Below are 13924 nucleotides of genomic sequence, written 5' to 3' on the forward strand. Positions count from 1 at the left end.
CGGTAAGTCTCTGGCTGCAGGGCAGTGCAGAGGAGTTCCTGGAAGTGTCTCCTGGGCCTGGCACACCCACAGCTGACAGGACCTGTCAGGACGGCTCTCCTGGCTTTTCTCTGGTGCGGAGGAGGAGGAGGAGGACGTGCTGCAGAGCAGGGCTGTGTGCCGGGGCAGGGGCTCTGCCACCCGGCAGGGTCAGGTCTCAGCCTGCCCAGGGAGCTCCCCAGAGCTGTGCAGGGGAAGCGGTGGGTGGCAGGAGCCACCCCCCGCAGGGCAGGGCATGGTCCTTCTGCTGTCGAGAGAGCGCTGCGAGGGTCGGAGAGTCTCACAGCTTCCCTTCTGCTTCATGGCATTTCCAAGGGCACTTCTCGGGAAGACATCATCTCAGCAGCAGCTTCCCCTTCCCAGCCACATCAGGCGTCCTGCGGTCTGGTCTTCAGCCCTGCGCAGGCAGAGACGGGCCTGGGCAGTGCCCTGCCCCGGGAGGTGTTTGCGGGCAGAGGTGAGCACAGGGCAAGCGGGATGGGGTTTGTGAGCACTGACGGGCAGCTGAGCAGGGGACGGGGAGATGCTCCAGGCAGGAAGAGCTCCCAGCAGCAGAGACACGGGCAGGGAGGGAGGGAGCTGCTGCCAGAAACGCTGGGGAGGGGGATGTGGGCACCTCCCTGCCGTCCCTTGGGCGCAGACACCTTCCCCTGAGCGACTCCTCCCTGGTCTCCTTTCCCAGCCTAAGCAGAGCCTCTGCCCCCCAGCCCGGGGGTCCCGGGCATGCCCTGCCGCTGCAGCAGCCACAGCCAGAGAAGGACAAACCCCCGATTCCCATCGGATTTGCACGTCCCTCCTCCCTTGGTGTTTCACTGCCATCCCCTCCTGCCTGTTCTGCCCGTGTTCTCAGCCTTGGGTTTGCAGGGTCAGAGCGGGGCACGGGGGTCGGGGTGGCAGGGTCAGCTCCTGTTCAGACACCGACCCTTGGGGCCCTGGTGTACAGACGTGTCTGTGCGAGCAAGTCTCCTCTAGACAACGGTGGAACATTCAGCTCCTTCCCCGGGTGTCCTGCTGGGCTGCAGGGTGCCCTCCAGAAGGGCTCAGCTCTCCCACGCTGTCTCTGGGCTACCCGGGATCCCCATGGAGAAGACACCGCGGTGCTACGGCTGTGGAAGTGCTGCTGGGCAGCTGCACAGCTGATCTCTCCATGTCCCCGTCTGGGAGGGGAGAGATACAATCCTCCTCAGGCAGCTTGAGAAAAGGCGAGGGGTCTGCCCATCTGCTCGTTGAACCTGGATCCCTCTGCTCCCAGCGGTTTCTCGTTAGGGGAACACCCGAGTGTGATCATCCCCCAGCTCCAGGCTGCCAGCACAGCACAGCTGAGCACAGGGCAGACGGGCAGAGCAGCTCTCCTCTCTCTGCACTACGGCACCATCCCTTTGCCGCTCAGGACCCACAAGATTTCACTTGGAGGGCATTGGAAACGTCAGGGATTTCAACCACCCAAAAGTCCTCCTAAATGTGGCAAGAGAAACTAGAACCAAACAGACAGAACCAAATCCCCTCAGCTCTGCTCTGCAGTTGGGCGAATGGAAAATGCCGAGAAGCGGTTTGATATATCACGAGTACGTTTCACTGGAGGTCACCTGCGTCCCTAGTTCCGTCTTGCTGCACAGCAAGAAGGGCTCCTCAGGAGCCCATTGCAGAGCCCGTGCTCCCAATGGCCCCCTCAGGCAGCAAAACCAGGAGCAGCAGTGAGGCAGCAGCAGAGAGGTCTTCCTGAAAAGAGAGAGCCTGAACGTGGGGATGCAAGGAGACATGGAAGAGGTTTTGCTCAGAGAAGTCTGGCCTAACTCAGCACTGCCTTTTCCTGCTCCACAGATAAGCATCCCAAGGGGAAGCACATGTCCAACGGCAGCTCCATCACCCACTTCCTCCTCCTGGCATTCGCAGAGACGCGGGAGCTGCAGCTCTTGCACTTCGGGCTCTTCCTGGGCATCTACCTGGCTGCCCTCCTGGGCAACGGCCTCGTCATCACCGCCATAGCCTGCGACCACCGCCTCCACACCCCCATGTACTTCTTCCTGCTCAACCTCTCCCTCCTCGACCTGGGCTGCATCTCCACCACTGTCCCCAAAGCCATGGCCAACTCCCTCTGGGACACCAGGGCCATCTCCTACCCAGGGTGTGCTGCACAGGTCTTTCTGTTTGCCTTTTTGATGTCGGCAGAGTTTTATCTTCTCACCATCATGGCCTACGACCGCTACGTTGCCATCTGCAAACCCCTGCACTACGGGACCCTCCTGGGCAGCAGAGCTTGTGCCCACATGGCAGCAGCTGCCTGGGGCAGTGGGTTTCTCCATGCTGTGGGGCACACGGCCAGCACATTTTCACTACCCCTCTGCCAAGGAAATGCTGTGGACCAGTTCTTCTGTGAAATCCCCCAGATCCTCAAGCTCTCCTGCTCAGATGCCTACCTCAGGGAAGTTGGGCTGATTGTGGTCAGTGCCTATTTAGTATTTGTCTGTTTTGTTTTCATCCTGCTGTCCTACGTGCAGATCTTCAGGGCGGTGCTGAAGATCCCCTCTGAGCAGGGACGGCACAAAGCCTTTTCCACGTGCCTCCCTCACCTGGCCGTGGTCTGTCTCTTTGTCAGCACTGGCATCTTTGCCTACCTGAAGCCCCCCTCCATCTCCTCCCCAGCTCTGGACCTGGTGGTGGCAGTTCTGTACTCGGTGGTGCCTCCAGCAGTGAACCCCCTCATCTACAGCATGAGGAACCAGGAGCTCAAGGATGCCCTCAGGAAACTCACCCAATGGACGCTGTTTCCCTGACAATAGCCCGTCTCCTCTCCACATTTCCCAGAGTTTCTCTTAGGCCAGGAGTCTACTTTTTTCCCTTGTGATAATCCTCCTTGTAGAAATGTTTCTGGGCTTATGTTCCTTGGATTGAGGTGTGATCCAGTTGTGTCTGACCCTCGCACAACACTGTGTCAGGTGTGGCCTGTCCGATAGCAGCTCTTCAATCAAAGGGCATCTCCCAGCTGCAGTGCCTGAAGGCTGGGCTCTTCCTCCAAAGGTGCTGCCAATAAAATGTCTAAGGAACTGGTCTTTAAAAGGGTCTGTTCTCCCTGTGATGTGAGTTAAGCTCACGGTACCACTGGGTCCCATGGGAGCAAAAGTTCTGGTTTTAAAGGCTCTTGGTGCCCAGTGGTAGTGGAGATGGTGCATGGGTCAACAAGTTTCCTAGATTGCACTGGGGAGCTGAGCACCGGACACAGCACTCCAGATGTCACCTCACCAGTGCTGAGTAGAGGGGAAGGGTCACCTCCCTCCACCTGCCAGCAATGCTTTTCCTAATGCCGCCCAGGAAGCTGTTGGCCTTTACCAAGACCATGCAGTGATAGGTTATGCTCAGCTGCTTGTCCTCTGGGAATCAGAGAATCCTTGGGTTGGAAAGGACCTTCTCAGGTCATCTAGTCCAAGGCCCCTGCAATAAGCAGGGACATCTCCAACTAGAGAAGGTTGCTCAGAGCCCCTTCCAACCTGACAATGAATGTTCCCAGGGCTGGGGCATCTGCCAGCTCTCTGGGTAACCTGTGCCTGTCATTCACCACCCTTACTGTGAAAAATGTCTTCCTCTGTCTAGTCTAAATCTACCCTCTTTTAGTTTAAAACTGTTACCCGTTGCTCTGTTGCTAGAGGCCCTGCTAAAAAGCCTGTCCCCATCTTCCTTAGAAGCCTACTTAAAGTCCTGAAAGGCTCCAATAAGGTCTCCTGGAGCCTTCTCTTCTCCAGGCTGAACAACCCCAACTCTCTCAGCCTGTCCTCACAGCAGAGCTGTTCCAGCCCTCTGATCATCTTTGTTGCCTCCTCCTAACCTGCCCGAACAGGTCCATGTCTTTCCTGTGCTGAGGGCTCCAGAGCTGGATGCAGTGCTCCAGCTGGGGTCTCACCAGAGCGGAGCAGAGGGGCAGAATCCCCTCCCTCGACCTGCTGGCCACGCTACTTTGGATGCAGCCCAGGATACGGTTCGCTTTCCGGCCTACAAGCGCACATTGCCGGCTCATGTCCAGTTTTCTGTCTACCAGTATCCTCAAGTCCTTCTCGGCAGGGATGCTCGCCATCCCTTCATGCCCCAGCCTGTGCTGATACTGGGGGTTGCCCCAACCCAGGTGCAGGACCTTGCACTTGACCTTGTTGAACCTCATGAGGTTCACATGGGCCCATTTCTCCAGCTTGTCCAGGTCCCTCTGGATGGCATCATGTCCCTCAGGCGTGTCAACTGCACCACTCAGCTTGGTGTCCTCTGCAAACTCACTGAGGACACACTGGATCCCACTGTCTATGTCACTGATGAAGATATTAAAGAGTACTGGTGCCAGTATGGACCCCTGAGGGACACCACTCATCACCAATCTCCATCTCGACATTGTGCCATTGACCACTACCCGCTGGATGTGACCATCCAACCAATTCCTCATCCACCCAACAGTCCAACCATGAAATGCATATCTCTCCATTTTAGAGAGAGGGATGTTGTGGGGGACCATGTCAAAGGCCTTACAGAATCCAGATAGATGACATTGGTAGCTCTTCCCTTGGACAGTCCCCACGCCGGAGAAGTAAGGATAGCCCTGCACTAGCCAGATCACACCAGTGTCCCAGCCCTGCCGACACCTCTGTGAAACCCTCCCCTCCTCTGGCACCGGGATAAGGAACTGCAGCCAGACCGACTCCAGGGACGCCTGGATCAAGAAAGAAGCAGAAGGTTGACAACACCACAGATTTAGCCTCGCTTTGCAAAACAGCCGCCCGCGTGGGCGGGGGGTGCGTGTGTGTGTGTTAAGTAGGAATTGGTCAAATCAGTTTGGACCTGAACACGTGAAAGGTGTAAGAACCGTGCGTGACACCGCATTCGGGGTGCCCCAGTCTGAACCTGACAGCTCGCGTGCACGAATGCAACAATTCCTCCTGTAACGCTAGACTGGGCGTCCCAGGCTCTCTCCTCGGTGGGCAGGGGCCAGTTGCCAAATTTTTGTGAAAGCTCTCCATCGTGGCCACAGGGTCCTGGCCCCATTCCTTCCCCTTGCACAGGAAATTCACCTGCCCCGAAAAGGCATGGTTGGGTTGGGAAACTGTGGGGATGGGAAACCGTTGGGATAGGAAGCCATCATGGGGCTGAGAAATCATCGCTGGGATGGGAAACGGTGGTAGGGGTGGGAAACCATCATTAAGGACAGGAAATCATCAGCCAGATGGGAAATAACTGAGAGGGGAAGGTGTTGTGCTATGAAAACCAAACCCTCGCGAGGCTGGCTGAAGCAGGTGCTGGTGGAATGTTCGCCATGGGGACGGAGGCTCTTTGCCCCCAACAAACCCCACACTGACCAACCGCCACGGCAGGTACAGCAGCGGCTCCCGCTCCTCGCGGTGCTCCTGCCCCCCAGGTAACCCCCCGCTGGCTCTGCCCGCCGATACCTCACCCCACCACCCCTTTTTGCTTCCCCCAGCAGAGAGCTTCCCTCTGCGGCTGCTGATGGCATCGCAAGTGCCCGGCGTGAGCTTCGCCGTTCCAGCCATGCCGCCTCCGGTCACTGCCGGCGTGTCACCCTCTGTCCTGGTGTCCTCTGAGCCTGCCCAGCTCCACCACGTCACCTCAGAGCCAGTGCAGGCCGTCGTCTGGCAGGGGGTGCCAGGGCCCCTGGGGGTCCCGGGGCAGCTCCCCGCCATGGGGCAGTCTCCCTGCAGGGTGCAGCTCCCCCCCATTCCTGCTGCCTGTCTCCCTGCCTACGGCTGGGGACGGCAGCTGGGGACGGGAGCGCTGGTGCCCCACCAGCCCGTGGGGCTGGGGCCTGGGACCGTGCTCCAGGGGCAGCTCCTGTACCCCACAGGCTCCTGCCCGCAGCGCATCCCTGCCTGTCCAGACCCCCACCACCCCACAGCTCAGCACTGCAGTCAGGGCCCCCCTGTGCCCCACACCCTGCCCGGCAGTGCCCAGCAGCTGTCGGAGGCCTCCAGCAAAGACGGGGCGGCCACTGAGGACAGTGACCCTGCCGCCAGCCCCCACCAGACCACCCTGGCTCTGCTGACCAGCAGAACCACGACAAAGCCAAAAGGTGAGTTTTGGGGACTGGCAGAGCCTGCAGGTGGGTGGCCAAGCGGAGGAAAGCTTGCACCACCCCGGGTTTGGCTTGGCTTTTTCAGCAGTGGTAACCACCCCAGCGGCCCCAGGGATGCCCGCGCATCGGCTTGCTCAGGGGGCAGCCGTATTCGCTGAGGCCTTTCCTGGGCAGGCAGAGGAAGCCAGCATCAACCAGATGCTCACCTGGCTCGACACCGTCCCCAACAGCCTCAACAGCCCCAGCTTTACCGCCTTCCTCTCTGAGCTCCCTGACCTCTCTGAGTACGTGGCAGAGGGCGGCTGCCCCAAGGAGCAAGCGGCAGCGGCAGGGCTGGGAAACAGCGACGACGTGTTCCCGGATGTCCCTGACTTGACTGACCTCCTCAGTGAGCTCCCCGACCTCTTCGAGTACGTGGCAGAGGGGGCTGCCCCAGGAGTCAGTGGTAGTGGGAGGACAGCTAGGACACCGTCCCTGATGTACTTGATTTCCCCAACAGCCTTTGCAGCACCGCCTCCTTCAACCAAGTCCCCAACTTCTTGGAGGACGGGGCAGCGGGCGACTGCCCCAAGGAGCCAGTGGCAGCGGCGGAGCTGGGGTACAGCAAGGACACCATCCCTCATGTCCCCGACTTGACTGACCTCCTCAGTGAGCTCCCCGACATCTTGGAGTATGTTGCAGAGGGTGGCTGCCCCAGGAGCCACTGCTGGTGGTGGGGTGGGGGGACAGCTAGAACACTGTCCCTGATGTCCTTGATTTCCCCAACAGCCTTTGCAGCACCGCAGCCTTCAACCAAGTTCCCAGCTTCTTGGAGGACAGGGCAGAGGGCAACTACCTTGAGGACCACCTGGTGGCGGCAACGCTGGTGGACACCAATCCCTCCTGGGGGGTCGCAGCCTACCCTTTGCAGGACCCCAAGGGGAAGCAGTGTGAGGTGGCAGAAGACCTCCCCACCGGGCAGCCAGTGAGACCCGTGGAGACTTCCGAGGAGAGCTCTGCAGGCAGTTCTGCGCAGAGTCCTCCAGAGACCGCAGAGGAGACTTCAGAGAACAGGCCTGGGGAGAGTCCCAACAAGGATCCCCTGAAGGGTCCTCCGGAGAGTCCCCTGCTGAGCCCCCTGCAGATCCCACTGCCCAGAGCCCTGGCAGGGTTCCCGGCTGCCCCCCAGCATCATCCGCCCCAGACGGGCCAACTGGTGGAGGGGGCATTGCAGATGCAGCCCCGGGTGTGTTCAAGCTCCTTGCTGCTGCCCCCAGGCACCATCTCCTGCCGGGTGGTGCCCAGATGGGGAGAAGAGCGCAGCAAGAAGGCCAAGCGCCCCGCGCCAGCCAGTGCCTCCACGATGCCAGAGACCTCCCCGCAGGACAGCATGCCCCCAACGAAAAAGAAGATGGTGGTGCACCAGGTGGCCTAACACTCGAAAACCCTCTGGAGGGGAAGCGGGACGGGGACGGCGTGGCAGCAGGTGGCAGCGGGCAGGAAGCAGCGAGCAGAGAGCTTCCACGGGCAGCAACGTGCCAGTCAAGCGCCCGAGGACCCGGCAGGAGGCCAGCGGGCAAAGGGCCTTTGCGCAGCGGGAGGGGACAGGTTTAATGCAGCCGGCCCACTGAAGCCCTGCCGCACGGAGGCCTTAAACGGCTGGCCCGGGGCTGCGGCCCCACGCCCGGCCCAGGGACCCTCGCCCACCCCGGTCCCCCCAGACCCCCGCACTCTAAGCTACGGCTCCCCACTGCCAGGGGCTGCGCTACGTTCACCGGAACAGGCGACACCGCGCTGCCGGCTGCCGGCGTCAGGGACTCGCCGCGCCCCGCGGCTGCCGGCAGCACCAGGCCGCACGCCCCTGCAGTGCCCCGGGGCAGCCCTGGGAGGCCCCGGGACGGGACGAGGACGCGGAGTGGTGCGGGCAGGCGTAAGGCGGGGCAGGCGCACGCACCGCTCTGGCATGGGGGGAGCCCCTTCTGCCCGCCATGAGGGCGCCGGCCCCGGGCCCGCCCAGCGCCGCTTCCGCCATCACCCCGCGCCCCCACCGGTCCCGCCCCCGCAGAGGAGGCCGCGCCCCCTGCCCGGCAGAGGCTGCAGCCGCGGCGCCACCTGGCGGTTCCTGCGAGGAACCACCGCCCCGGAACCCGCCCCCCCACCGCGGCCTGGTACCAACACCCCTGGAGCCGCCATGTCTACCCCGTCCCGCTGCTGACAGCCCTACAACCAGCATCGCCACCGCAGGCGGTACCGGCGTTCCCAGGAAGAGCCACTTCAACCCGGGGCCAAGGATGCCCCGCACCGACCAGAGGGCACATTTCTCAACGCCATCGAGACATCCCTCCATGGGGGTGAGGAGTGAAGGTCGTGGGGCCGGTGCACCAACCGCCCAATCCAGAGCCCCAAGCCAGCCCCAGCGTGACCCCAGGGACCCTGGTCCCCTGCCGGCAGCCCCGAGACCCCACCTCATGGCAAGAAGGAGTCGGCACCGGCAGTGGCACTGAGCAGCAAGGCACGCACTGGTGCACGTCCCAAACCCAGGCAGCCCAGCTGGCTGCGCCTGTCCCCCACGGGGGGCCAAACCCCACGCCAGGTGCTGCCAGAGCAGCTGCACATGCCGCCGCACGTGCCGCAGCCTCCCGCCGACTCCCTGCTATCCCTCAGGCCCTGGCGGGGCCTCACCACTGCGCCCATCCCACCGCAGGAGCAGGAGGACTCGGTGCCCATCACAGCCGAGCAGCAGCCCGAGCGGGAGCGCATGACCAGGCTGGCCCAGGAGGGGCGGGAGCGGGCGGCCCTGCAGATGCCACTGGGCCAGCTGCAGTTTTTTGTGCAGAGGGAGGCTGACATGGAGACAGCCAACGAGTACGGCTACCCCTAACCCACCGCTCCAGCATGGTTCCCCGTAGCCCCCAAATGCAGAAAAGAACCAGAGACAGAGACCTGCACCCACCTGCTCCAGCCCCCACCCTCTCCCAGAACCCCATTTCTTCCTTAATTCATTACACAAGTTGGGTTTAATTCATTACACAATATTGGAGTTTGTGTTTTCCCTCATGACGAGGATTTCGGTAACAATTCGTTCCAATTTGGGCTCTTGTAGGAGATTAATTTGCTTTATGGTCACCCAAAACAACAGGGAAAACCATTAACTTGAGTAGTCTTGTTCATGCACGTTTTGGAAGCAGGAAGTGATTTTGTTACTGTGAAAACACATAAAAACAGCTGGTAATGCTTTAGTAATTATATGATTTGTGACCATTATTTCAGCAACTGCTGTTATTCTGGACTTGACTGCATAACAGAGAGAAAACACAGACGTACATTACGTATAAAACGCCGTACTGAAAAGATCATTAAGGTTACAGAAACAAAAAAAAATACAACCGTAGCACTTCCTAGCTTATTGAATTTTGATTTTGCAATTTGAAAAATACATTCCCTAACACAGTTTAGATTGGCAATTACTTTGTGGGTTTGAAAAAACTAATCCATTGTATGGCATTTTATGGATACATCCTGGGCTCTAAGCAGAGCTTAGGGCTTTTAGACCCCATATAGACCTCTACCTAAGGGCAGTTACAAAGTGCCTCTGTCTAGTCCTGCTCTCGACGTGGCACGAAAGAGACCACCCCTCCGCTCCCATTCCTGGGTTTCTAGCCACATTTTCAGGCAGGGTTTGTATAGGTTCAAGACCGCTTGCCTTGGAAAAGGAAAGGAATGTGAAGAGGCCACTTTAAATTGGTCACTACAGGGACTGTCAAAGCTAACGCCGCTTTCCTTCTGACATCTTCAGGAACCAGTGTGGACATGCCTGTAGTCCTACAGGCCCCGGTGCTAAGTTACACGTGGCACAGCACAATTTAAAGGTTACAAATGACCCTGCTGTTTTGTTAAGTTGTCTTGGCGTTTTTCATTCTTGCTGAAAACAACTTATCCATGCCCGTGCTTAGTCAAAAAATGTCATGCCTGGATATATCGCTAGAGGTCACATCTAGTTGCTGGTTCATTGCTTTGGCATTGTATCTACAGACATGGTAACAGTTAATTAAGCTAACAGGTGCCTACTGGCTACGTTAATTAACGCACATCAAAGGGCAAAGCCCGCTGCGTAGTCTTGTTGGGAATTTGCCTTTGGAGAGATGGCTATTTGTTTCTTTACTGTTTTAGCCATGGGCTAATCATATTGCCTGTTTCCATGGTGCTCAACTTCCCTGTCTAAAAGCTCCTTTTTCAGCACCAACCTCCTCTTCACCTGCTCCTAAGTTCACACAGCGATCTTTCTCCTGTTTGCCTGTGTCTCACCGCAGCAGGAGCCCAGAGGGAATGCAGCCCTCTCGGCAGCAAGGCGCGTCCTGCCGACCTGCCCGGGGCTGCCAGGCAGGCATCCCGACTGCTCACCCGGGCTCCCGTTACAGGCACCGGAGAATAAAAGCCACCGCCGGGGTGTTGGCAACCGTCCGGCAGACTCCAGATGTGGGGCAGGCAAGGGAAGTCTGGCTGATCCGTTGGCTACGTGTAAACTGAAGCCTACAGTGCAGATCCTTGAAGTGCGGTGAGCTGAACCCCCCACCAGTCCCAGCTGCGACGCAGACGCAGGGGGTTCTATCACCTTCTCACAAATTTATGTGCCTTAAGTCACCTCTACTTGGACACACTGTCACAGAGAGACACACGCACACAGACAGCGTCCTGTATTTTCTGAGAGACTCAGCGCCGTTGCCCAACGCGTAAAGAGAAACAGTGCAACAGGTACTGAACTGGCCAAAGGAGGGAGCGAGACGTCAGACATCCTGAACGTCGGATTAAGGGCCAACTCTCTCAAGCCAGGGGTGCCCTAATGGGAAGGGGAATGTTCCTTTGCCATGCGTTAGATCAGTGCATGGCTTTCCATGCATCGCTAGCACTTTGCTTACCTGGGGATAGAAGATGATTAAGGGAAAAATAAAGCAGGGAATAATCGCCCTCCTGTCATGTTAAATGCCTAGAACTATGTTTCCCACTCCTGTCATGTTAAATGCCTAGAACTATGTTTCCCACTGGGCCCTATGCTTGGTCTGCTAGTGCTAAAGTGTGCAGCTAGAACATGGACAATGTCATCTTATTTCAGGCCAGACTCCCATTAAGCAGTAATCTTAAGGCAAACTTCTGCCTGCAAGAACAGACTTTCATCTGTTTTGATGTTTTTAAACAGAAAGCTAGAAAACAGCCCGTGATCCCTTTGCTGCTGCTGCAAAGACGCTACGGTTGACTTTCCTTCAGCCTGCAAGGCTGGCACTCTGTCAGAAAAGGCAAATCTCACAGCTTGCTCCACCATTCTTAAATGCTAGGAAAGCTAAAGGTTACTTTCACACTCACCGAAGGATGGACTTCTACGTATCCATGGGCGACTTTACCAGCAATGTGCAAAGGAAAATTAACCAGATGCTGTTATAAAAATGCCTTTTGTGGGGAAACCCACAGAACAAGGAAATCCAAAGAGACGACATGTTTCTTTCACAACATCCCTCCAGTAGAAACAGCTATTTTACATAGAGAGGAGGGTAACAGGACAATAGATTAGGTTACTCTTTTTTCTACAGTTTCTTGTGTCTATTTTTTGCCCTGTTTTGCCAGTAACTAAAAGAATTGGAAACTTGGTCAGGAAAGTGCCAATTGGTCTTTAACTGTCAATGCTTCTGTTCCCCCATTAAAGCTTGCTGAAAATCCACCTTAGCTGTGGCAGTTCTATTCTGAAAAACCACAGTCACAGCTCCTGAGTTCAGGAGCGTACACAAAGTGTTTTGAATTTTGCATTTCACCACAAAACTAATTGCTTTTTTAGCAAATATTAAGTGTCAACTTAGACAGTCAAATCTCTTCATTATGCAAGTTAAAAAAAAAAAGATGCTTTCCCTCAAAAGAAGAGAAACGGTAATACATTCTGGAGATTAACCTCACAGTTTCTCTCTCACAGAAGCTCTCCCAGTCCGCATTTTAGCAGTTGCACTGGTTGAACCAGCAAACTGAGGAAATTGCAGACCCCACTGCCACACACTACCAGGCATGGGGACCTGAACCACTGCAGGTAAATCTGTCCAAAAGCTGTCCACACCCGGTGGGATAGAGACACCCCCTTATTAGCTGAAGCTGTTGACAGAAGCTTTACCAAAGTAATGGTATCTTACTGGCATTTTTGTTTAAAAATCAACTCCGTTATTAAGAAACAGCCAAAGAACACATCGATACAGAAGCCAACTAGTAGTAAAAACCTCCACTTACTTGCTACATGTGTGGCCAGCCAGGGTCTGTCTGGCAAATACAATACAGAAAAAGCCAAAGAAAAGAAAACGCGAACTGCAGCACAGACTTGCTCTCTCATTTTTGCAACGATAGGTCACAATTTTGCAGACTCTAGGCATCCAGGAGGATAAAGGACATCCCCATCACATCTGCAGGCTCTTGGACGGGAATGCCCACACCACGAGGGTCTTCCTGGAGTGAGCCTGCTATGGAGATTGCTCGGGACCATTATGCCTGCCTTCTCGCCCTCTGTGACACCGTTCCTGTTACATCACAATGGCAGCCATTCTGGGTTGGTTTGTGAGTTTATGCACAGCAACCTCGTCCTCTGCATGGGGTTTGCGTGGCAAGGTTGTGGCAGCAGGGCTGCAGGGGTGGCTTCTGTGAGAAGCTGCTAGAAGCTTCCCCTGTGTCCCATAGAGCCCGTGCCCGCTGGGGCCAAGCCAGGCAGCAACGGGGGCAGCACCTCTGGGATAACATATTTCAGAAGGGGACAAAACCGGCACGTGGCATTTGCAGCCAGAGAGAGGAGTGAGAACATGTGAAAACAGCCCTGCAGACACCAATGTCCGTGCGGAAGGAGGGGCAGGAGGTGCTCCAGGCGCCGCAGCAGAGGTTCCCCTGCAGCCCCTGCTGAAGACCATGGTGAGGCAGGCTGTGCCCCTGCAGCCATGCAGCTCCACGCTGGAGCAGATCTCCACCTGCAGCCCGGGGAGGACCCCCCGCCGGGGCAGGGGGATGCCCGAAGGAGGCCGTAACCCCGTGGGACACCCACGCTGCAGCAGGATCCTGGCAGGACCTGCGGAAAAGACATCTGGAGTAAAGCTGAGCCCGTGTGCTGGTGCACATCCCAGCCCTTTGCCTTGTACCTGGGCCACTCTAAATTGCCTGACCAGCCTCGGCCTCTGAACAAAGGGTTTGGCAGAGAGAGGCCCTCAGCTGTACCAGGCACTCTTGTGTAGACGAGGAAGAGAATGGCACTGAGGGTATCAGGGACGCAATCACCTGAACAAGGTACAGGACATGAACAGAACTAATCAATTATCTCTAGACAATCCTGGCAGCGGTAACGTCAAAACCTTGAGAAATCACCTGCCTGCATTGTGGAAACTCACTGATGCCTAAAGTCAGTCATCTCCCAGTCCTATAAAGAGTGGTCCCAAGTGAGACCCTTTGAGCTCTCCTGGACCGCAGCAGGCTGCAACTAGCACCTCACTCTGAGTGGGACGCCTCTCAGAGCCCGTGAAACCTCAAGTTCACGATCAGCTCAGAGGCTCGACTGTGCAGCCATTGAGCGACACAAAGCATTCGATGTGAGTATTTGACTGAATTCCAGGGGGATATTGAATAGGTACCTTGGTACATCTCTCTCTCTTTTCTCTAGATCTCTTTATGGGTCTCTGTCTCTACACCTATAGGTGTGTGTGTGATTAAGGACTTCTAAGTTTCAGTGGATTATGCTACTAAGTTTTATATGATTTGATACTGTGACTTATCTCGGCATTGTTAGTGAATGTGATTGCTGCTATTTTGTATTGGATAAATTGCCATCTTTAAGTTACA

At 56.8% G+C, this 13924-nt stretch overlaps 1 protein-coding gene across 1 annotated transcript; it reads left to right on the forward strand.

The window, feature by feature from the left end:
* Window positions 1-1883: 1883 nt before the first annotated feature.
* On the forward strand, window positions 1884-2813 carry LOC309416436 (olfactory receptor 14A16-like; the record flags this gene model as incomplete). Its single annotated transcript, XM_082015985.1, has 1 exon — window positions 1884-2813. One exon carries the CDS (start codon window positions 1884-1886, stop codon window positions 2811-2813), a length of 930 nt encoding a protein of 309 aa, XP_081872111.1.
* Between the last annotated feature and the right edge of the window lie 11111 nt (window positions 2814-13924).

The sequence above is a fragment of the Phaethon aethereus genome (assembly GCF_964289735.1).
Source record: "Phaethon aethereus genome assembly, contig: HAP1_SCAFFOLD_108, whole genome shotgun sequence".
Lineage (NCBI taxonomy): Eukaryota > Metazoa > Chordata > Aves > Phaethontiformes > Phaethontidae > Phaethon > Phaethon aethereus.